This window comes from Suncus etruscus, chromosome 15, assembly GCF_024139225.1.
Source record: "Suncus etruscus isolate mSunEtr1 chromosome 15, mSunEtr1.pri.cur, whole genome shotgun sequence".
NCBI classification, from domain to species: domain Eukaryota; kingdom Metazoa; phylum Chordata; class Mammalia; order Eulipotyphla; family Soricidae; genus Suncus; species Suncus etruscus.
Genome location: NC_064862.1, coordinates 52,634,752 through 52,659,490, shown reverse-complemented (window position 1 = coordinate 52,659,490; position 24,739 = coordinate 52,634,752). Strand labels below are relative to the sequence as shown.

At 45.8% G+C, this 24,739-nt stretch overlaps 1 protein-coding gene across 1 annotated transcript in view; it reads right to left on the bottom strand.

Annotated features, from left to right (window-relative positions):
* Nucleotides 1–7,854: 7,854 nt before the first annotated feature.
* The window catches only part of ASCC1 (activating signal cointegrator 1 complex subunit 1), a 76,131-nt gene continuing 59,246 nt past the window's right edge, over nucleotides 7,855–24,739 (bottom strand). Inside the window, exon 10 of the mRNA XM_049789189.1 lies at nucleotides 7,855–8,256. Within this exon, the coding sequence (XP_049645146.1) occupies nucleotides 8,140–8,256 (117 nt within the window). The 3' untranslated portion in view covers nucleotides 7,855–8,139. The remainder of the gene's footprint in view (nucleotides 8,257–24,739) is intronic.

Here is a 24,739-nt window from a genome sequence, read left to right as displayed (position 1 = left end):
GAACAAGGCAAGAGCCTTTAGGGTTGTTCTATTTTCCAGATTATGCTTTTTGGTGTGAAAAGATTTGGCGATGGCAACCTTGCAAAAATATGGAAGGCAATGAAAAAAACCACGATCATAATTGGTAAGAAGAAACAGGTTAGCAGGCATTGGTCTCCCTGAGCAAGGTAGTCTGGAATTCTGATGCAGCCAGGGTCTGGGCTGGAGCCCCTGGGGAAAAGAACACAATAGATCCCCTTCATTTTCTCTGGCAGTTTGCTCTGCAATTGGGTTACATTGTGCTACAATGAAACTCTGGCTTCAGTGCTGGCTGCCTTGGCTTTCCCTGTAGCACACAGCTGCTTTGCTTAGAGCAGTTTGTTGTGAGATGCTCCAATACCCCTGCCGCACTGGTTTCTTGGACAAGTTGCCTGGGCGTCTTTTTTTTTTTTTTTTTTTTTGTCTAGGAATCATATGCCTCCCATCTCTTGGACAATTGCCATGAAATCTGAGCAAAAGGACGTACCAAGTGCCTGGGCCCAGCCGGGTCCATCTTAAGAATGGAATGATAGCACAGTGGGGAGGGCATTTACCCTGCATGTGCCTGACCTGGTTTGGATCCCTGGCATCACATATGGTCCCCCAGAGCCTGCCAGGAGTGATTTCTGAGTGCAGAGCCAGGAGGAACTGCTGAAAGCAGACAGGAGTGGCCCCCCAAACAAACAAACTTGTTTAAAAATGCTCTTTCTTCATTGAGATGCCCATGGCTCCAGTTATGTAGTCAAATTAGTCTTTTTCTTTTTGTGATGCCTGACCTGGCAGTGCTCAGGGATTGTTCTCTGTGAGACTCAGGGAACCCTATGGGATGTCAGAGATGAAGCCTGGGTTAGCTGGGTTCAAGGCAAGTGTCTTACTTGCTGTACTATCTCTCTAGCCCCCAAATTGGCCTTTTCTTCACCCCTGCTCAGTCCTAGCCACTTAGCCAATTGTGACTCTCCAAGGTCAGTTCTTTTTTTTTTTTTTTTTTTTTTTGGGTTTTGGGCCACACCCGTGACGCTCAGGGGTTACTCCTGGCAAGGTCAGTTCTAGATGTCAGTCTCACAACCCAGCACAATCTCTTTTTGGTTTTGTTTTTGTGCCACATCCATCAGTGCTTAGGGGTTAATCTCGGCTCCATACTCAGAAATCATTCCTGGCAGGCTTCGGGGGCCTTATGAGATGCCAGAGATCGATCCAGATAGACCACATGCAAGGCAAAGGCCCTACTTGCTGTTCTATCGCTCCGGCCTCCCCAGCACGATCTCTTGAGATCCCTGATCTGTTAAAACGACCAAAGCTTCCCCTTATAGCTTGGAAGAACAGTGCCAAGATGCTTGCCAATAAGACACTAGCTGTTTCCAGGACATTGAAGGTCAAAAACCTTCCCTGAGACTTTCCTGGGACTTCTCCAATCCTTCTGTAGACCTTTCCAGATGAGCTTTTAGCAACAATAATCCAGACCTGCAAGTTAGACAATAGTAAAGCAATTTTGTTTTTGGTTTTTTTACATTGTTTGGGAGCCACATCTGATTTAATTGTGGTTCTACATTTAGGGATCACTCAGGGGTCCATATAGGGTGCTAGGGATTGAATTCATGTTAACTGTTTGTAAAAACAAGTACCTTAATTCTGTCCTCTCTCTAGGTAAGGCCTTCAAGAGTTCGGCACTTGAGGATGGAGGGTCCAAATCCCAGATGCTGGATAAAAGATGTAGAAAATGAACAATAATTATGGTTTATAAAGAAGAAAATGTTTGCCTGGATTTGGAGAGATCGGGTCAGCCTTTTGAAGCTAATAGACTTCAAAGCAGCTGGGAGCATTTAAGTGGTTTATTTGTCTCATACATTTTTCTGTTTGTATTTAACACTTAGCAATACAAAGTGGAAGAGTTTCCAAAGAAACTTAAAAACACCTTTCTTGTTTTTTGTTGTGTGTGTGTGTGTGTGTGTGTGTGTGTGTGTGTGTGTGTGTGTGAATGGGAGAAACAGCCAATAGTGCACAGCCAATAGTGCACAGGGGGTACTCCTAGCTTCATGATCCTTGGATGCTCAAGTTCTCCTGCATGCATGTGCTCCCTTGGTCAAAACATGTCTAAAATAGGACTTTAAAACCCTTTAATCCAGGGGCCGGAGAGATAGCACAGCAGTAGGTCATTTGCCTTGCATGCTTCTGACCCGGGACAGACCCAGGTTTGATCCCTGGCATCACATATGGTCCCCCGAGCCTGCCAGGAGTGATTTCTGACTGCAGAGCCAGGGGAAAAAAAACCTTTAATTCGAGTTTCCCACCATAAGATCCCCCTCTCCAAATGTGAGGCTTAATTGAGTTTAATGCAAAAACGTGAAGACATAATAGGTGAAAAGTTCCTCAGTCCAGATGATTGTGGGGTAAGATATATTCCTCACTGGGAATCTCTGGATAAATAGTGGGGTCCCCATTCCTCAGAAGCTGAGTTCTTCCTGTACCCCTACATAAATCCTGCTCCTTATCAAAAAATAATTTAAAATAAAAACATTTAATCCCAGGGCCAGTGCAATAGCAAAGCAGGTAGGGTGTTTGCCTGGTAGGCCAGCTTGGACAGATCTGGATTCAATCCCGGGCATCACATATGGCCCCGAGCCTCCCAGGAGCTATTTTTGTTGTTGTTGTTGTTGTTGTTCCAGGAGCTATTTTTGAGTGCAGAACCATGAGTAAACCCCTGAGCACCACTGAGTGTGCCCCCCAAAAATAAAACCACATTTAATCCCAGGGCTGAGACAGGGGCCAGGGTAGGGTGTTTGCCTTGCATGAGGCTGACCCAGGTTCAATAACCAGCATCCCATATGGTCCCCTGAGCACTGCCAGGTATGACCTTGAGCACAGAGCCAGGAGTAACCCCTGAGCATTGCTGGGTATGGCCCAACCCCCCCCAAGAACCCCCCAAACTATTTAATCCCATATCTAGATGACAGCACATGGATAAACAACAAAGATATTCAACCCAGAACTGTAATAGTCAAACCTGTAAACTAACTTCATGCCCGTGAGTCAGAAACCAGTGAAATGATAACACACACAACCAATTATTGTCTTTTTTGTTTGTTTGTTTTTTGGGGTCACACCCGGCAGTGCTCAGGTGTTACTCCTGGCTCTATGCTCAGAAATTGCTCCTTGCAGGCACGGGGACCATATGGGATGCTGAGATTTGAACCACTGACCTTCTGCATGAAAGGCAAACACCTTACCTCCATGCTATCTCTCTGGCCCCTATTGTGTCATTATTTAAAACACCAGATCTCTTCCCCTTGACAAATAATGTGATCTAACACATATATTGCTACATGAGAAAAGTTTGCAATAGAACAGCATATGTAACATGATCCCACTTAGAAGAAAATAGTATACAATGTGCTTGTCTTAAGAGCTCTTAACTATCTTTATCTCAGATCATTCACACTTAAACCAGTAAGGGGCTGGGTTTGACTCAGCAACAGAGCACATGCCTTACACAAGAGGCCCTGGTTTGGCCCCCAGTAAGGATAAAAGGAAAGGAAAATGGGCTGGTGTGATAGCACAATGGGGAAGGCATATGCTTGCATGCAGCCCACCAGGGTTTGATACCTGGCATTCCATAAGGTCCCCCAAGCCGGCTAGGAGGATAATTCCTGAGCACTGCTGGGTGTGGCCACAAACAAACAAACAAACACTAAAAACCCCAGGAAGTTTTGCTCATATGTGAATATGATACATGTATAGATCTACATCTACACACGTTATTGTGCCTGAAATAAACCTAGGTTTTCAACTACCCTAATATGTTCATTAAAATGTGTGACTGTTTCAAATAAATCACAAGCTCAGACCATATTCAAAAATAATATTTTATGAGGTACGGTGGGGTTTCCCCAAAATCAAAATTAGTAAGAAGAATGGTAAGGTTTTACATTTTTGCTAGTACATTATAGTAATTGATTCTTTGTGTGTGTGTGTGGGGGGTCTCTACCATAAGAGAATTGGATGAACATAACATAACATACCATAACATATATAATATAACTGGATAACATACCATAACAGATTGGATGGCAGTAAAGAAAAGACATCCACTTTCTCAAAGTTCAAGATTGATCTGTTGGGAAATTGAGTCCTTCGAGGCTGCTCTTGCCCACGGTAGGCCGCCTTCTTGTTGGCAGTACCCACGATTCCTCTGTGTATGCACCTATATTTCCTCTTCTTTTTTTGAGGAGGGCACACTTGGCTGTGTTCAGGGACTACTCCTGGATCTGTGCTCAGAAATTACTCCTGGCAGTCTTGGGGGACTAAGTGGAGGGGGGGTGTCAGAGCAATATTATAGCAGATAGAGAGCTTGTCTTGTATATTGGCTGACCTAGGTTGGATTCTAGGCACCCCAACTGGTTCCCAAAAGCTCTAGGAATGGTTCCTGAGTGAAAAGACCTGAGTAAGTGCCTAGTACTGCCAAGTGTGGCCCAAAACCAAAAGTCACCAGTCAAACTGGATTAGGGATCCTTTAACCCCTTGGCCTCTTTGTAATTTAACCAATTTTAGAGACTCTACCTTTTAGTAACCTCATATTCTATTTTTTAAGGGTGGTCCACACCCAACAGTGCTCAGGGATTAATCCTAGCTCTGTGCTCAGAAATTACTCTTGGTAATTCAGGGCACCATATGTAATGCCAGGGGTCAAGCCTGGTTTGACACATGCAAGGCAAACAGCCTCCCCACTATGCTATCACTTGAGCCCTTAACCTCACATTCTGAGTTACAAGGGTGAATGGGGTAGGGTTTTAACATATGAGTTCTTGGAAGATACAAAATATAACTGAAAGGAGTCCAGCAGAACACAAAATATTGGTCACAAACTGGATTATTCTCTAAAAATGTATAGTTGGAGGTTAGATAGTACAACAGGGTGCTTGCCTTGCACGTGGTCAAAAGTGGTCCAAACCCTGACCCCCCCATATGATCCTCCCAAGCCTCTGGGAGTGATCCCTGAGTGCAGAGCCAGGAATAAGCCCTAAGCACAGACGGCTGTACCCAAACACTAAAATAATTTTTTTATTTTTGTTTTGTTTTGGGGCCATACCCAGTGACTCTCAGTGGTTAATCTAGCTATGCACTCAGAAATCGCTCCTGGCTTGGAGGACCATATGCAACCCTGGGAATCAAACCGAGGTCTGTCCTGGATCAGCCGCATGAAAGACAAACACCCTACCACTGTGCTATAACTCTGGCCCTAGAATGAATAATTGTTTTAAAATAATGCATATTTTGTATCAACAAGTTGTTAGAAAACAAAAATGTACAATGTTCCATTAACCAGGAGTATTACATCACCACTATCATTTCTCTAAGACACTCTCCACATTCACAGGAGCACAGGAGAGAATAAGGCAAGAGATGCAGGAGAGGCTCAAAGGGCTGGATCTACCTGTGGAAACTCCTATTCTGATGTCCTGAACCAGATACCCCACTGGATGTGCCTCCAAAAAGCAATTGATAGCCTATCATTTTCATTAAAATAATGGGACATTCACATCTCTCTCAGGGATAACACAACACATTTTAGGAATTCAGACAAATGCTTTAATCTCGTGCCTCAGACTGTAAAATAAAGACAAATTCGTCAGCAAATTAAGTTGGCTGAAGGCCTGGCAGGCAACTCAGTGGGCTAGGCTGCATAGGCAACTTACTGCTCAAGGTTCAAGTCTGAACCCCAACATAGCATAGTTCCCTGGGCACTGAGTACCACTGAGTGTGCCCCCAAACTCACACAAAACACCAAAAGTTTAAGTGGGCTTTAAATTAGACAAATTGGGCCGGAGAGATAGCATGGAGGTAAGGCATTTGCCTTGCATGCAGAAGGACGGTGGTTCGAACCCCGGCATCCCATAAGGTCCCTGCGTAGAGCCAGGAGTAACTCCTGAGTGCTGCCGGGTGTGACCCAAAAACCAATATATATATATATATATATATTAGACAAATTAATATACAAATAAACAGCACATTGAAGCATTCCACTAATGCCAGATGTTCATTGTAAAAATAGAAGAGCTTACAGGCAGCAAGAGTAATAACCTATGGATGATAGCACTGCTTTTTTTTTAATCAACACTAAAACTTAAAAAAAAAGTGAAATTAAAAAAAAAAAAAGATCCAAGTGCATGCTTGTTCAACACACGGGGGTCAGTGACTTCGATATACAACGTCAGATCTGTGACTTCACACTGAAATGGAGACTGGAGAAGAGACAGGTGAAGGAAACAGAGTGATGACCTGGAGGGAAAGGAGATGAGGAAGGGAGAAGGCAGGGAGACTGAGTCCTCTCACTTCACCTCTAGAGTAGTGGGAGATACAGAGGGTACAGCGGGTGGTGTGGGAGCACTCGGCAGGCAGTGTGGGAGTACTTCTGCCCCTGATTGGCAGAAGGATGGAAGCGTATCTGCCACTGACCTTCTCAGAGACCAAGGCTCTGTCCTGCGGCTACCACGACTGTTTCTATTTTTGCTGCCTTGAGAAGTGAACTGAAAAAAGAGATACAATACGGCAATTCCCAAAGGGCACAGGAAGGCAAGGACTAGGTCAGGGAGAAGATTCCGGAGTTGAACCCACATGAAAAGGCACAGTGTAGAATACAAAGCACACAGGAAAAACGTGAGCAAGTTGTAGTAACGTAAACATTCTGAGCAGGAGAGAATGAGGGCAGGTTCATTTTTGGAGGGGCTAGGGGAAGTCTCCAAGCCCTGCTTAGGGGATCCAGCCCCCAACCCCCTGGCATTGAGAAATCAATAGGATCATCACTTCAGCACACTGACCAAGGAGACAACATTGCTCAAACCTTACAGTGATATCTGGGTCACCGTGGTGGTGCTGGGGGTCACTGCAGGCCCATTCCCACCCTCAAAGCAGTCTTGCTCTTGGGTCTGTGCTCAGAAATCACTCCTGGTAGATAGAGTTGGGGAACCCTATGGGATGCTGGAGATAGAACCCAGGTTGGCTTAGTGTAAGGCAAAAGCCTTCCATGCGGTGCTATCGCTATGGCCCCAGGCATATGTTTTTTATATAAAGACCCAAAACTTCTGAGTTTGTGAAGAGCTCGTGCATGTTCTCTGATGCTGGAGTTGAGGGCGATCCAGTCCAGGGGATCCCCTGGGAACCTGCCCAAACAGCCAGCAGCACCAGGGTGGCTCTCAAACGCAAAGGGCAATAAGGAAAAAAAATTGTCATGAGTGACTCAGGATATGGGGGATGGAAGAACACAAACCAAAGCAGCACAGTTACTTGATATGGGAGAGGGAATTAAAATAATCTAAGTCTTGGGGACCGGAGAGATAGCACGGCGGTAGGGCATTTGCCTTGCATGCAGATGGATGGTGGTTCAAATCCCGGCATCCCACATGGTCCCCATGAGCCTGCCAGGAGCGATTTCTGAGTGTAGAGCCAGGAGTAACCCCTGAGCGCTGCCGGTGTGACCCAAAAACCAAAAAAAAAAAAAAAACAAAAAAAAAACAAAAAAAAAAAAACCCCGAAAACCTAAGTCTTTTTCTGAGTATTTTAATTTTATGTGGTGGTTGCTTTGGGGTTTGTTGTTGTTGTTGTTGGTTAGTTGGTTTGGTTTTAAGGCCACACCTGGGGGTGTCAGGACTTACTCCCAGTCCTACACACAAGGATCACTCCTGGTGGGTGATGGGGTTCAGGGATAATATGGAATGCCAGGTTGTTCAAATCCCGGTGTCCCATATGGTCCCCCGTGCCTGCCAGGAGCAATTTCTGAGCATGGAGCTAGAAGTAACCCCTGAGCACTGTCGGGTGTGACCCAAAAACCAAAAAAAAAAAAAAAAGAGTTTAATCGCTGGGGTAAGGTCATTTATAGGCACACCCATGAAATGCAGGGGCTATTTCCAAAGAGTTTTGCCAGAAAGACAAACTCTGGGAAAGGCAACAATTCCAGGATTACAGGACAAATCCTTGTGCTCATGATCTTCTTGCCTGACAGTACCATGGATGTGGGCGGCCACCAGAGACCACCAGTGTCCATGCCCACTCCAAAAGTCCCATCTGGATCGTCACATCTCCCTTCAGCACCGGTGGTGATACTGTGCCTTGCTCTTCCCTGGCTCGGCTTCAGGAGAACTGGACGTGGCCACACGAGGCGTAGTTTCCGAAGCTGTCCACGGTGAACCGCTGGGAGATGTGGATTGAGTTGAGCTTGAGGGTCCCGAAGTAGAAGTTTTCAAATTGCTAGAAAGCCAGACAAGGAGAGAAAAGCTTGAGTGAGTTTCCAGAGAACCTGTGACAATGCTATGGATGCACTTCTCTGTGAAAACAGAACAGTGAGCCTGACAAAGTTCTCGGGTGTTTTCTTTTGAATATTTATTCTGCAAAGCAAGGATCCTGGTGAACCAGGATATGAGTGGGAGGAAAAAGAGAGCAGAGGCTCCTTTCTGATTCCTGTTAAATTCGCCTTTCAGGGCCAGAGTGATAGCACAGCAATAGAGCGTTTCCCAAGCATGCTGCTGACCCAGGATGGACCCGGGTTGGATCCCCAGCATCACAATATTGTCCCCCAAGTCTGCAAGGAGCGATTTCTGAGCGCAGAGCAAGGAGTAACTCCTGAGTGCTGCCAGGTATGGCTCAAAAACAAAAACAAACAAACAAACAAACAAAAAAGGTGACTTTGACATTCAAACCCCAGCATCCCATTGGGACCCTGAGCACGTAAGCCCTGAGCATCACCGGGTGTAGCTCCAAAAGCTAAAATCAAACTACCACCACCAGCAACAGCAAACACCACCTTTGAAGTACCAGAGCAATAGTACAGCATGTAGATCCTTGCCTTGCACACAGCCCACTCTGATTCGATACACCAGCACATCCCAGATGTTCCCCCGGGAGTGATCCCTGAACACAGCCAGAAGTAAACCTTGAGCACCGCCAGGTGTGTCCCCCAAACCAAAATAACAAAATAAAACAGAACCTCCTGGACAAAAGAAGCCACAGAAAGTCCCAGAAGTTGGCTACACACTTTATCTACTGGCAGATAAGACTGAGAAGTACCTAACATCCAGGGTGGAGGTACCTAAGCAAACACTGCTGGTTTGTATGATTTCTCATATTCTAGTTTCATTTGGGCCAGGATCAGACTGGATACCTTACATTCCTCTGGCTCGTAAACAGCATTCATTAGGTACATGGACTAAAATAAGGAAGAGATAAGGTTCCTGGCTCTCTGAGGACTACAGAAAGATTCCATTCATGAAAGAGGCAGAGAAGACATCTCTGGGATACAACATGTGCAAATCATGCTCCTATTTACCAAGAAAACCTTAAGTGAGACTTGGATTGGAGCCAGTGTTTTAGTTAACCTTCTTTCCTACAATTCTTCACTTCAAGGCTTTCATTGTGAGCCGGGAATGCTAAGTCATGCTGTGCACTGGACCTGCTTTCTCCTATGGGCCTATTTATAAAGCAGGATCCAAAGGGACATCAGAATTCTTGGGGAGTTGTGGGGGGGGCAGGTAAGCCACAGAGCTAAGTTAAGAAAGGCCCAGAAGCAAAGGCGCATCTTCTGTTGCAAAGCAAGAGTTGTTTATTTTTCTGAAAGAACTCCAGTAAAATGCCAGGAAAGCCTTTAACAAGCGCACGTATAGGACCTAATGGGATGTCTGCACTTTAGCAAAGGGCCAACTCTGCGCCTCCACTTGTTTTTATCCAATCTCCCAGCCAAGGGAATTTCCGCCTCTGGTGCTTTTTCCTCTTCCTGCCTGGCCACACCACCCGGGGTTCATTACAAGCCAACTGTCTAAAGCCCCCGAAAATATTGATTCTGTGTTGACATCTACTTGACCCTGGAGAGCTCAGTGTTTGCTCTGGCTCATCTTTCTGAAAGGTGATCAGCTTTGGCTGTGTCAAGGGACACTATTAGTCCTCCTAGCTCTGGCATCCTCTGTTCAAACCAGAGCCACCCTTCGGCGTAAGGAGTCATGGTCCCCAAAAGGTTCTCAGTGCACCCTGGAGCTGAACGTTGATGTGATGTGGAAATTTTGGCCACAGGTGTGCGAAGACCCTCTGGGTTCTGGGGACACAGACCCACAGGGGTGACAAAACAAAGTCACAGGAAGTCAGAGCACTTAGAGGTGACACAGAGTAGGAGCCTTAGATACTCTGGCAGGGGAGAGAGGTGGCGTTTATACTTGACTGAATCACAGCTAGCAACACCAAATGCAGGAGACATAAACCACAACAACCTGGCCAGGGTGACAGCACTGCAGGGAGGATGTTTGTCTTATATGGGGCTGATCTGGATTTGATCTCCAGCATCCCATATGGTCCCCTTAACCTGCCAGGAGTGATTCCTGAGTGTTGAGCCAGGAGTAACCCTGAGCACCACTGGGTGTGCCCCCCCCCAAATGAATAAAAACTCAAGTTCAGATCTATGGATACCCTGTTTACTTGTCTTCAAGGCATATCTTCAGCTACAAATGTTCTGATCCCTTCTGCTAATCTAGAATTTCCTGATAGGCTCTAAGGGTATCTTTTATTCAATTTTGTTAGATATAAAACCCATCACACATTTAAGTGCAGCGTCATTAAAACCTCTTTCAGACCTGATAATATGGTGCTGAGGAAATGCCTTGGCTGTGTGAGGTCCTAGATTTTATTCCTGGCACTAGGGGGAGAAAAAGCTTTACATGTCCTTTAAAAACATGATGGGGGAGGGGGGGGCGCAGATTGATAGCACAGTGGGTGTTTGCCTTGCATGCAGCTGACCCAGGACAAACCTGGGTTCTATCCCCAGCGATCTATATGATCCCTCAAGCCAAGAGCGATTTCTGAGCACATAGCCAGGAGTAACCCCTGAGTATCACTGGATGTGGCCCCAAAACCAACAAACAACAAAAAACACATTGATAGACGGGGCCAGAGATAGCACAGTGGTAGGGTTTTTGCCTTGCATGTGGCCGACCTGGAATGAACCCGGGATCAATTCCTGGCATCCAATATGGTCCTCTGAGCCTGCCAGGAGTAACCCTGAGCACTGCCAGGTAAGGACCAAAAACCTAAAAAAATAAAAGATAGACATAATAGGACCAGATTGATAGCACAGTGGATAGAGCATTTGCCCTGCATGTAGCTTAACGGGGTTCGATCTCTGGCATCCTATAAGGTCCCCTGAGCACCACCACGAGTAATTCCTGGGTGTAGAGCCAGGAATAAGCCCTGAGCATCATCAAGTAAAGTATCCAATGGCCTAAAATATCCAGTGGTGCTCAGGGCTTGCTCCTGGCTCTGCACTCAGAGATCACTCTTAACTGTGTTGGGGAGACCATCTGAGATGCTGGGATAGGTACCCAGGTCAGCTGCATGCAAGTCAAGCACCCTGCCTGCTCTAGTTCTTAAATGGACAAACTCATTTCCTTATTCCTATAGGCACTGCTATCTCTTATCCTGAACCTATATAAAATGTTAGAAGACCCAGGTTAGGCTGAAAAGAAGCACCAATCAACGACATAACTCCACTTATTAGGCACCTAGTAGAGAAAGAAGAGAAAGGTTGACCTAAGGAGCTTAAAAGAAGAAACCTGGGGGCCGGGCGGTGGCGCTAGAGGTAAGGTGCCTGCCTTGCCTGCGCTAGCCTTGGACGAACCACGGTTCGATCCCCCCAGCGTCCCATATGGTCCCCCAAGCCAGGAGCGACTTCTGAGCACATAGCCAGGATTAACCCCTGAGCGTCACCGGGTGTGGCCCAAAAACAAAACAAACAAAAAAGAAGAAACCTGGTTCTCTCCCCCTTCTTCCCTCCCTCTCTTCCCTTCCCTCTCTCCTCTCTCTCCTGAAGTAGCTCATGAAATGCAGAGTGGTCTATTAATTAGAAAATAAAGAAGCCTACAGGAAAATAGGAAACTTTTCAAATTGAAAAGAATGCAATAAGGTATTTAAATCATATTGAACCCTCCTCAAGGTTGTTTTGTAACAATCCCTTTGGGACTGTGAAACCTGAACTATTTTATTTCTGAAAATATTTCTCTATTACACAAACACACAGAGAGCTCTGTTGTGTTAGAAATCAGCATTTATTTAAGAAAAAGTTGTTATGAAGGAGAATAATAATGAACAAAACTACAAATATTTGATGAAAGAATTAGACAATTTAGAAATCCAGAAAGAGATCTCACCAAGTTGAAGGCAAACCAGGTTGGATTCCTGGTACCACATTGTCCCCCAACAAGGCTGTGTAAGGTCATGGTGAAGTTCTTCCCATCTAGTACAACTTTGAAGTACAAAAATTAAGGTTTCAAATCTCTAAATCCCATGGGATTTACAGTTTTATTTTTATTTTATTTGGGGGGCATAGTGAATTAACTAACCTTTGAACATAAGCTGCCACTTAATAAGAGTATCGGGGGCCTAAGTGATGGATGGTTATTACAGTGCAGCAGGCACTTGCCTTGCATGCAGCCAACCAGGGTTTGATCCCTAGAATTGCACAGGGTTTCCCGAGCCTGCCAGGAGTGATTCCTGAGTGCAGAACAGTAGTGACCTCCGAGAACAGCCTGGTGTGGCCCAAAAAACAAAACCAAACAAAGAAAAACCCAAAAACAAACCAAAACAAAAAACAATTAATTAGACTGGGACCAGATAGCAAACACATCATTTGTTGCTCATTCTTGGACATAAAACCAAGTTACCCTTTTCTCTGCATAGCTTTCTGGAAGAACATCTGCTTTACTGGGCACTCTTTTTTTTTGGGGGGGGGGGTCACACCCGGTGGTGCTCAGGGGTTACTCCTGGCTGTCTGCTCAGAAACAGCTCCTGGCAGGCACGGGGGACCATATGGGACACCGGGGGATTTGAACCAACCACCTTAGGTCCTGGATCGGCTGCTTTCAAGGCAAACGCGGCTGTGCTATCTCTCCAGGCCCTACTGGGCACTCTTGAATTTTGATTTTGTATTCGGATTGAGAGATGTGGATTGAGAGAAGTAGCCTGAGGACCTGCCTTTCAGTGTTTAACCCCAAATGGTGGGTCTAGATTGCCTGTTTCTCAGCTACTGTTTTGGTGGGAGGTGGTTTCTGGGTTTCTTGAGCAGTGCTCAAGGCTTACTCCTGGCTCTGCACTTAGAAATCACCCTGAATTGGGGCTGGAGAGATAGCACAGTGGTAGGGCATTTGCCTTGCAAACGGCAGACCCAGGACCAACATTGGTTTGAATCCCAGCATTCCATATGGTCCCCCATGCCGGCCAGGAGCGATTTCTGAGCGCAGAGGCAGGAATAAACCCTGAGTACTGGGTGTGGACCAAAAAAAACAAAAAAGAAAAAAAAGGAAGGAAGGAAAGGAAGGAAGGAGGGAGGGAGGGAGGGAGGGAGGGAGGGAGGGGGAGGGGAGGGAGGGAGGGAGGGAGGGGAGGGAGGAGGAAGGAAGGAAGGAAGGAAGGAAGGAAGGAAGGAAGGAAGGAAGGAAGGAAGGAAGGAAGGAAGGAAGGAAGGAAGGAAGGAATCACTCCTGGCAGTGCTCAGGGGACTCTGTGGGTGCTGGGAATTGAACCTGGGTCAGCTGAGTGCAAGGCAAGGACCTCCTGCAGTATTATCTCTCCTGCCCATTTCTTATCTTTTAAATGGAAATAATGCTGCTCAGTTCTGGCTTCTATCAGGACGATTTTTTTTCTGAGGGTTAATGAGCTGCAGGCTTTGTAAGATGCTTTTTAGATCCTTAGATAAAAGATGTTATTTAACCACAGCATGGCTCCTGCTGAGAGTGCCTTCCCAAGCAGCTCAAAGTGCTTGTCAGACTCTCTGTCATCCTTCCAGCCCAGGAGAGAGAGAAGTGGGAAATATGATTATTCAGTTTAAAATACATTATTACTGTTATATTTATCAGTAAACTGGGGTCCTTGGTAAAATACAGAAGTTGATGAAACAATTTAGAAGAAAAACTCAGGGAAATCTCCCAAGTCCAACTGTCATCCCAGAAAGCAATAGAAATTAACCTTTCCTTGGGAGAGGTGGGCCTACTAAGATTATTTTAGTTTTGTTTCGTTTAGGGGCCACACCCAACTGTGCTCAGGGGTTACTCCTGGCACTGCACTCAGAAATCATTGAACCGGGGTTGGCCATGTGCAAGAAACCAACCAAAAATAATAAATAAAAAATAATAATAATAAATAAGGAAAAAATACCTGGGTTTTTATCTCTGGCATCCCAGATCATCATCTGAGTCTGCCTGAATAATTCCTGAGTGCAAAGCCAGGAGTAACTCCTGAGTACCACCTGTTGTGGTCCAAAATCCAAAACCAACCCTCCCCCCAAAAAAAACCCAAAATACTTTTTGTCTTAAGTATGAAAAATATTTTCATATAGGTTGCAATCATGCCTACTTTCTAAATGTTTTCATAAAGAACAAAATTGAAGCTTTTTAATAAAGTAAACCAAACCAAGCTTTTCCACACATAATTTCATCTGGAAACCAAAGAGCAATAACACAGAGGGAAGGTGTTTACCTTGTGTGTGAGGTGGGGTGGGGTGGGGGTAGGGTGACGTGGAGTTGATCCTCCACATTCCATAGGGTCCCCTTTGCCCCCCTCCCCAAGGGTAATTTCTGTGTGCAGCATCAGAAGTAAGCCCTGAGCACTATCAGGTATGGCCCCAAAACAAAACCAAAAATTTGTACTGGGGCAAAGTCAAAGTGAGCACTTTCCCCTTGATGGGGCCACAGTCACTCTCACTTCCAAACTCTGTGAATCAGGGACAAAACTTGACAAGGGTGTTGTGTTCAGGTGACAGGAAGGTGAGACAGTTGAACTGTCACTCACTATGATCTCCTGGGGGGGGGGTTATTACAGAAACCACAAAGCAGAGTTTCCTGCAGGATGCTGGAAGAGTGAGCAGGAGAGAGGATAGGTCACAACCCATCTGGCTGTATTCCTCAGCTCTACAGGGTCCCTAAGAACTGCTGGGTACAGCTCTGATGTCCCAGGGAAGCCCCAGCATCATCACACATGGCCTGTGCAGAGGCGCCCTGGGGCCTTCATAGAGACAGATGGCCTGGCTAACCCCAGGAGTCACCCCAGACTCCCTGAATACCACTTGAGAACCACCTCCCAAAATAGAAAGATATTTATAAGGCACTGAAAAATTCTAGTCCCCACAGTCATTACACAACCCCATAAGACAGTGATATGTACTTTTGGGGAAGGGGGCACCCACGCTAGCAGCGCAGGGCACTCACAGCAGTGCTCAGGCCATCAGACCTGGAGCCTTGCACATGGGCTGCTGCATTTAGTCTGTCTCCCCAATATACTGAAACTGTGAGCTGTGATAGTTTGCAAGACTAGACCTGCGGCATCTCCTTTAGAGAAAATAAAGACAGAAGAAAGCAGCTCCCTCAGGACAAAAGACAGCATGGCTGGCAGGCAGCTCTGTCCTCAAGTGAGCAGATTCACCCTCAAGTGAAGGCTTGGACCTGACCCTGCCTGGCCTCAGCGGGTAGTGAGCCAGTACTAATAGCTCTTAATAGGCAAGAGAGAGGGGCCTAATGCATATCCAAGGGAACGCAAGAGAGAGGGGCCTAATGCATATCCAAGGGAACGGATGAAGGCGTGTGTGTGTGTGTGTGTGTGTGTGTGTGTGAGAGAGAGAGAGAGAGAGAGAGAGAGAGAGAGAGAGAGATAGAGAGAGGAGAGAGAGAGAGGAGGGGGAGAGAGAGAGAGGAGGGGGAGAGAGAGGAGGGGGAGAGAGAGAGAGAGAGAGAGAGAGAGAGAGAGAGAGAGAGAGAGAGAGAGAGAGAGAGAGAGAGAGAGAGAGAATGATAGTGCTGGTTCTCCCTACAGCTGCTTCCCTCTCAGAACAGCCAGGGAATCCAGGAAAAAAATCACACCTTCCCACCCATCAGTGTCCCCTCTGAATTCGGTCTTTATCTCTGACATCAGAGCTACAAAGCTGGCATGTGGCCAGATTCTGGCCTGGGATTGGCATGGGCATACATGGGGACCCTTTATTTTCCCTCATCTGTCCCACTCATCATCCCCACCCCACCCCCAACACACCTGCCTGTCTGAGTAGAATCTAAGAGAAATGAGGCAGCGGCTGAAGCCTTCAAATCCCCCTCAGATAAATAAAGCACTCAGGGTTGCACTGGAGGCCCATCTGGTTGTAGGCTCAGTGCTGATGTCAGGAGTTTTGGTTCGGTTCGAAGCCACGCGGCCTATTAGAGGGAGGATTCAAACCGCTGGAGACAAACAGGATGCAGGACAGGTTTTTTTGTGCTGAGCACCTCAATACTCAGAAAACCAAGGGACTTCCCCTCCCTTGCAGGGCCTTTAGCTCTGAAAGTAGCAAAAAATAAAAACCGAGGGGCACAGGGAGAAAGTGAGAGGGAAGAAGCCAGGAGGGGGACGCTGACACAGCTGAAGAGTGAGATCTAATCTCATACACCCCAGCACATGGCCCGTTTCCACAGCAGCGTACAGAATTAGCTTCAGAGATGGGCCGCTGGAAATTGGGGTAACCGCAAAATTCCTGCCCAGGAAAGCTACCTGTGGGTGCTGCTGGGCTGGGTGGTCAGTGGCTACACCCCCGCCCTTTCCCTTCCCTTCTGTCTGAGCCCCTGGGTATTGTGCACACAGGCCCCCTCTAAAGCAACAGCAGCAGCAGTTTGGTCCTGGCAAAGGGATTCTCTGCTAGTGAGAGTGGCCATCAGCAGAAATGAGCCCCTGAAAAGGGACTGCAGGGATAGGCTTCATGGGAGTCTGGGCAAGTTGAGAGCAGAGGACAGGTCAGAGAGAGGTTGGAGCTGAAGGAGAAGAAAGCAAGGTAAACAGTATAGCCCAGCTTCCAACTCCACTCCACCTTCTCCAACACCAGACACGCCAAGCAAATTGAACAACCCTTGGCAATCACTAGAGTTTATTTGCAATTCAAGAAATTCAGTCAGTAGTTCCTTAGAAGCGAAGAAAGGCTGCCTGGAGTATCTAGGTTTTTCCATAAAGTTTTCTTGTTGGAAGGGACCTACTGGAAGGAATCTGCATTGTAGCCCTTATGCAACTGTCTCTGAAGTCTGGTTCACAAAGCCTCTCCCCCTATTCAATACAGTGCACTAAGGGTCAAATCAGCAAAAGAGCCTGGCAGAGATGGGAGGCGGGTGGAGTTACAATTTGAGAAACAGGATTTTTTAAAAAAGTGTTTTAAAATTTATGTTGATTATATTGATGTATTGGTGCCAAGGAGTAGATCTAGGGACCCACTCCTACAAGTATTTGAATAGCATTTATATGGTTCTTTCTTTTTTCTTTCTGGAAGGCTCCAAAGATCATATACCCCACAAGTCAGTTACAAGCAAGACAAGTGCCCTACCTGCTGCATTATTCAATGTATTGTTCAATGTTTTTGTTGTTGGTGGTGGTTTTGGGCCACACCCATTGATTGGCACTCAGGGGTTACTCCTGGTTCTGTGCTCAGGAGACCATATGGGATGCTGGGGATCAAACCTAGGTCAGCCGTGTGCAAAGCATATGCCCTCCCACTATACTATCTCTCTGGGCCCCAGTCTTTAGTTCTTTTATTCAGTGGTTTTTTTTTGGGGGGGGGGGTCACACCCGGCAGTGCTCAGGGGTTACTCCTGGCTCCATGCTCAGAAATCACTCCTGGCAGGCTCGGGGGACCATATGGGATGCCGGATTTGAACCAGTGACCTTCTGCATGAAAGGCAAATGCCTTACCTCCATGCTATCTCTCCGGCATATTCAGTGTTTTGCTGTTTTGTTTTATTTTTGGTTCCACATCAAGTGGTGTTCAGGGCTAACTCTTGGCTCTTCAGGGATCACTCTTGGTGATGCTTGAAAAACCATATGGGCTGTTGGCTCAAACCGAGGTCAGCCCTGTGCAAGGCAAACACCCTACCCAGCAATTTCATTCAATGTTTTAAGTTGCAACTGAGAGAATAAATTTAAGATTGAAATTCTGGTTAACTTACATCTTGTTCATTTGTTTTTCTACTTTACATTGACAATAATAATGTTCATAGTTGAACATCAATTCTTTTTTTTTTTTTTTTTTTTTTGGTTTATGGGTCACACCCGACAGTGCTCAGGGTTTACTCCTGGCTCTACGCTCAGAAATGGCTCCTGGCAGGCTCGGGGAACCATATGGGATGCTAGGATTTGAACCTTGCGTGTGCAAGGCAAACGCACCACCTCCATGCTATCTATCCAACGCCTGAACATCAATTCTAAATCGCTTCATCACTGAACTGTGAGGAAAGGGCATACCTGATTAAATCACACAGTCTCGTGGCATGACAGCCTGTTTCTTTCTTGTTCATCATTGTTTCCTAACAATTGGGTAACACACTTTGTCAGTACCATGGTACTCAACCTCACATGCTGTCTTAGAACAAATAGGATGCCGGAGAAACAGTCCTTTATGTTTCAGCCTTATGGTGGGCAGAAACACACAATGGAGTACATACATATGAACAATGACTATGATTCATCTTTAAAGAGAAACTGACAGGGGCGGAGAGATAGCATGGAGATAGGGCATTTGCCTTGCATGCAGAGGGACAATGGTTCAAATCCCGGCATCCCATATGGTCCCCCGAGCCTGCCAGGAGCGATTTCTGAGCATGGAGTCAGGAGTAACCCCTGAGCATTGCCTGGTGTGACCCAAAAAACAAAAATAAAAAAGAGAGAGAGAGAGAGACTGATGGTGGGCCAAAACGATAGCACAGCGGTAGAGCATTTGCCTTGCATGTGGCCAACCCAGGATGGATCCAGGTTGGATCCCCAGCATCCATATGGTCCCTTGAGCCTGCCAGGAGTGATTTCTGAGTGCAGAGCCAAGAGTAACCCTTGAGCACCACTGGGTATGGCCCAAAAACCAAAGGAAAAAAAAAGAAAAAAGAGTCTGACGGACCAGAGTGATAGTACAGGGGATATTGCCTTGCACATAGTCAACCAACCAGGTTCAACCCAGCACCCCCGATAATCCTCCATGCCCCACCAGGAGTGATCCCTGAGTGCAGAGGCAGTCCTGAGTACTAATGGGTATCCCCCCCCCACAAAAAAACCCACAACCACAAACAAGCAAGCAAACAAACAAAAAAAGATGTTGTATCTTGCAAAAAAAACAACAACAAAAAAACCATCATTTCTGGCATCTTCCACTGTCAAGAGTTTTGTTGAGAATCATCTAGAAGAGATGCAGTGTTCACAAACACAGGGACCGATGGTCACAGGTCAGCGAGAAGACCTGTCAAAGGAGGGGCAGGTGAGCTCAGTGGTACGTCACGTGCCTGGCACATTTGAGGCCTGGGGTCAGCCCCCAGAACTGGACGGGAGAGAGGGGGAGAGGTCTTGAAACAGACTTCTTAAATATTTTAATTTAGACATTTAAATATTTAAATAAACGAATATTTAAATATTTTAAATCTGATATTCACATTTATTTATAAAATCAGAATAAATTGGGGCCAGAGACATGATTCAAAGGGCTGAAGCACATTATTTTCCCTGTGGAAACTTAGGGTTTGATTCCTGGTACCACATTGTCCCCCAGTGCCATGCTTTAGCTAACCACATGGAGCACACACTCTTTTTTTCCCCCTAAACAGAGCATGCACCCTGCTTTCCCATAAACACACGAACTCACACCCTCCGGACTTGAAATATATATATCCCACTCCCACCAAAATTAAGACTGCTATTTCTCCCACCCAAGGTGGATGCTTTTGAATCTATAAGCGCTCTATTCACCCGAAATTCGACCTTACCAGCAACATTTACACCACGTCATGCCAGAACTTCTGGCTCCAAAAAGAACCAGCACAATTTTATTATAAATTTAGTGGACTTCAATTTTCATTTGATTTTTTGTATTAATACATTCTATAATAAGACAAAATAAAATAGCTTCAAAACCGCCAAAGCCACCAGTGAGAATGGGCTCACTTGTTTAAGTCTGTTTTCTCCTTCGAACACATACTTCTCTTTCTCCTGTCACATCTTTCTAAAAAAGATTTCAATAAAAATTATCCTGCTTCAGGGTCAGAAAGATAGCACAGTGTAAGGCGTTTGCCTTGCATGCAGCCGACCCAGGACTGACAGTGGTTTGAATCCCGGCATCCCATATGTTCCCCCGAACCTGCCAGGAGCAATTTCTGAGCCCAAAGCCAGGAGTAACCCCTGAGTGTCACTAGGTGTGGCCCAAAAATCAAAAAACAAGCAAACAAACAAAATTATCCTACTTCACACATACATACTCAAACACACATACATACACATCAATGAATATGTTTCAAATTAACAAAAAGCATACCTCAAAGCACAGAATTCATCTTGGATATTTTTAAATAAAAAGAAGTTAAGTACATTTAAGCTTATCATTATCCATATCAGCTACATACTGCTGCATAGAGTCATAAAGTGGCAACCCAACTTAATTCAAAATAAACTTGATTAATAAGGGGCCAGAGAGTAATCTACTCCTGTGTGAGGCAGTGCTTATCTGGCTACCGGGTAGCCTACATGGATCCAAATCTCTGGCACCACATTTGATCCCTGAGCAGAGTCAGAAACAGCCCTTAGCACTGCCAGATATGGCCCAAACCACCCTCACATCAGGGGCTGAAGTGATAGCACAGTGGAGATGGCATTTGTCTCAGAGGCAGCCAACCCAGGTTCAATCCCTGGCATCCCATAATGTCCCCTGAGGCTACCAGCAGTGATTTCTGAGTGCAGAGCTCAGAAACCTCTGAGCACTGCTGGATAGTCTCCCCATAAAAAAAAAAAACAAAACAAAACTCACACCCCCAAACCAGAAAACTGAATTTTAATTATTAATATAAAAAATAATAAGACCTACAGGTGCTTTGGGATCAAGATGTTCTTTTTGTTTTTGTTTTTGTTTCTGTTTGGGTCACACCCGGTAGCACTCATGAGTTCCTCCTGGCTCTATGCTCAGAAATCGCTCCTGGCAGGCTCAGGGGACCATATGGGATATCGGGATTCGAGCTACTGTCCTTCTGCATGCAAGTCAAATGCCTTACATCCATGCTATCTCTCTGGTCCTTCAAGATGTTCTTATTTATGCAGAGCCAACGACTGGATCCAGGTATCAAATGTGTGAGGCATGTGTTTTGCCACTGAGTCACATCTCTGGCCTTGGATAAGTCAACTTTTTTTGGGGGGGTCACCTCTGGTGATGCTCAGGGGTTACAACTGGCCCTACACTCAGGAATCACTCGGTGGTGGGCTCAGGGGATCCTATGGGATGCTGGGGATCAAATCCAGACCATGCAAGGCAAGTATCCTCCCCACTCTCTGGTATCTCTCTGGCATGTAAACTGATTTGAAAAATGAAATAGAAATAGACATTCACTGCCTGTCTCGAATACAAGCAGGGGATGGGAAGAGGGAGGGGTTAATGTTACACTGGTGAAGGGGGGTGTTTTGGTTATGACTGTAACCCAAATATGATGTTACTTAAATAAAAATATATTAAAAAATTAAAAAATAAAAAAAGGAAAAAAAAGAAATAGATATTCACTAGATAAGACTTAGAAAAAAATAACTTTACTAGAAATGAGAGCTGTTTTACCTAGATACTTTCAATTGAGAGCTGTTTTACTTACTTTTAATTGGTGCATCTTGAGGGTCAGCATTATATATTAAATAAGCTTAAATACAATGGTCAGTGAATTTTTTCTAGAAAGGGCCAAGTGAGCCATACTCAGTCAAGATAGCATACAAGCAATCATGTGATGATCATGGTGGCCCAATTGAATTTTCTTTGTGGAGTTAGTACAGGGGTTCAGCACTCACCTAGCACATGGCCAAACCCAGCTGGATTCCTGGACCCACAATGGTCCCCTGAGCTTGCCTGGGTCCAGTTCTATAGACCAGTTTCACACAAGTCAGACTGGCTGATGAAAATATGAGCCTCCCCTAAGCACTACTTGGGAGACCCCCACTTCCCAGAACTTTGGTGTTGGTACAGAAATTTAAATCTAAAATCACACACAGTTCATTCTTTTTTTTTTTTTTGGGGGGGGGGGTTGGGCCACATCCATTTGATGCTCAGGGGTTACTCCTGGCTAAGCGCTCAGAAATCACCCCTGGCTTGGGGGAACCATATGGGACGCCGGGGGATCGAACCTCGGTCCTTCCTTGGCTAGCGCTTGCAAGGCAGACACCTTACCTCTAGCACCACCTCACCGGCCCCATCATTCTTGATATTAAATGTAACCCTTTGTAGTTTACAACACAAAAAATAAGGTGGTAGCAGTCCAAAGAGATAGCACAGAAGTGAGGACACTGGCTTTGCACGCAGCCAATAGGGGTTTGAACTCTGGCACCCCATGTGGTTCCCTTGAGTCCAGTCAGGAGTAATTTCCTAAGCACAGAGCCAGGAGTAACCCCTGAACATTGCTGACTCTGGCCCTAAAGAAAAAACAAAACAAAAGGCAGGATTTGGGGACCAGAGTGATAGCACAGCAGGGAGGACATTTGCCTTGCACATGGCTGAAGCAGGTTCAATTCCATATAGTCCCAAGCCCATCAAAAGTCCCACTCGTCAGGAGTGTTTCCTGAGAGCAGACAGGACTAACCCCTGAACACTGCCAAATGTGACCCAAAAACAAGTACAATAAAATAAAATAAGGGGCTGGAGCAATAGCACAGTGGTAGGGCATTTGCCTTGCACACAACTGACCCTGGACCAACCCAGTTCGACCTGGTATGACCACCTGAGTTACCAGGAGCAATTTCTGAGCACAGATTCAGGAGTAACCCCTGAGTGCTGCCGATGTGGCCCCCATAACAACCCCAAAACTAAACTAAACTAAAAATAAAGACAGGATTTGGCATCCAGTCACTAATTCATCAAACTCTGCTCTAAGAATTGACAATCTCATGGACTAGATACAAAAAATAAACAAATGACACCTCTGCAAAGAGGAAAACCTTTTCTTTCTTCTCTTCCCAAATTTGACTCCTATAGAAAACCATTTCAGTTGATTGATCCAGAACAGCTTCCTGTTTGCCAAGCACAAGACCCTTGGAGCTGGGGCCCGGAGAGATAGCACAGTGGCGTTTGCCTTGCAAGCAGCCGATCCAGGACCAAAGGTGGTTGGTTCGAATCCCGGTGTCCCATATGGTCCCCCGTGCCTGCCAGGAGCTATTTCTGAGCAGACAGCCAGGAGTAACCCCTGAGCACTGCCGGGTATGGCCAAAAACCAAAAAAAAAAAAAAAAAAAAAAAAGGGGGGCCGGAGAGATAGCATGGAGGTAAGGCATTTGCCTTTCATGCAGAAGGTCATCGGTTCGAATCCCGGCGTCCCATATGGTCCCCATGCCTGCCAGGAGCAATTTCTGAGCATGGAGCCAGGAGTAACCCCTGAGCACTGCTGGGTGTGACCCAAAAACCACAAAAAGGGCCCGGAGAGATAGCACAGCGGCATTTGCCTTGCAAGCAGCTGATCCAGGACCAAAGGTGGTTGGTTCGAATCCTGGTGTCCCATATGGTCCCCCGTGCTTGCCAGGAGCTATTTCTGAGCAGACAGCCAGGAGTAACCCCTGAGCACTGCCGGGTGTGACCCAAAAACAAAACAAAAAAAAAAACAAAAAACAAAAACCACAAAAACCACAAAAAAAAAAAAAGACCCTTGGAGCTGAGCCCTGTGAGGGGCTTGGCCTGTGTGCATTACTAAGGTGGGCAAGAAGGCACCAAGGGAGTAGAGGCTCCATCACTGGGCATGGGCCACACTATTCGAGAGAAAAGAGGAACAATGGCAAGGAGCAATTGTGAAGACGAAATGCTGTTTAAAAAGCAGAAGAGTATAGGAAAAAAGAATAAAGGGCTGGAGAGATAGCACAGTGGTAGGGCATTTGCCTTGCAAGCGGCCAACCCAGGACCAATGATGATTCAAATCCTGGCATCTCATATGGTCCCCTGTGCCTGCCAGGAACAATTTCTGAGCACAGAGCCAGGAGTAACCCCTGAGCACTGCTGGGTATGACCCAAAAACCAAAAAAAAAAAAAAAAAAAAAAAGGAATGAAAAGAATCAAACCTTAGGGAGTATAGGCATATAGGGCAGTGAATTATAAAAACAAAGAAAAAAGTAGAGCAAAGACAGAAAAAATAAAGGGAAAGCCAATGATACTGAAGCCAAGAGAGAACATTTGAAGGAGAAAAACGAGCTTTGTGAGTTTACCAGGAAAAAGGGCAAGTGGGTCAAGGTACTGAATAGAGGCTCTGGGGAATTTGGGACAGTGACGTTTCAGTACAACAATCAAGGTGAGACACAGGTTTCAGGGAAATCAATGCAGAATCATTGGCTAATTCTAGTCTATCCTGTCTTTATAAACTCTGTCTACTTGCTTGCCTTTGATAGGTTTCTACATATGCCTATTTGTCTTTGCTTATGTACTAACTACATTTTTTTTTTTTTTTGCTTTGTGTTTTTGTTTTTCAGGGCAACACCCAGCAGTCCTCAGGAGTTACTCTTGGCTTTTGCTCAGAAATCGCCGCTGGTAGGGTTGGGGGACCATATGGGATGCCAGGGATTGAACTCTGGCCGGCTGTGTACAAGGCAAATGCTCTGCCCACTGTGCATCACCTGGGGCCCTGTACTGATTGATCACTTGGGAGGGAATGGTTCCCACCTGAGATGGGAGTGAGATGGGGCCAGATCTGCATCGAGAATTTTCTCCATCACTGAGAAAATTGAAG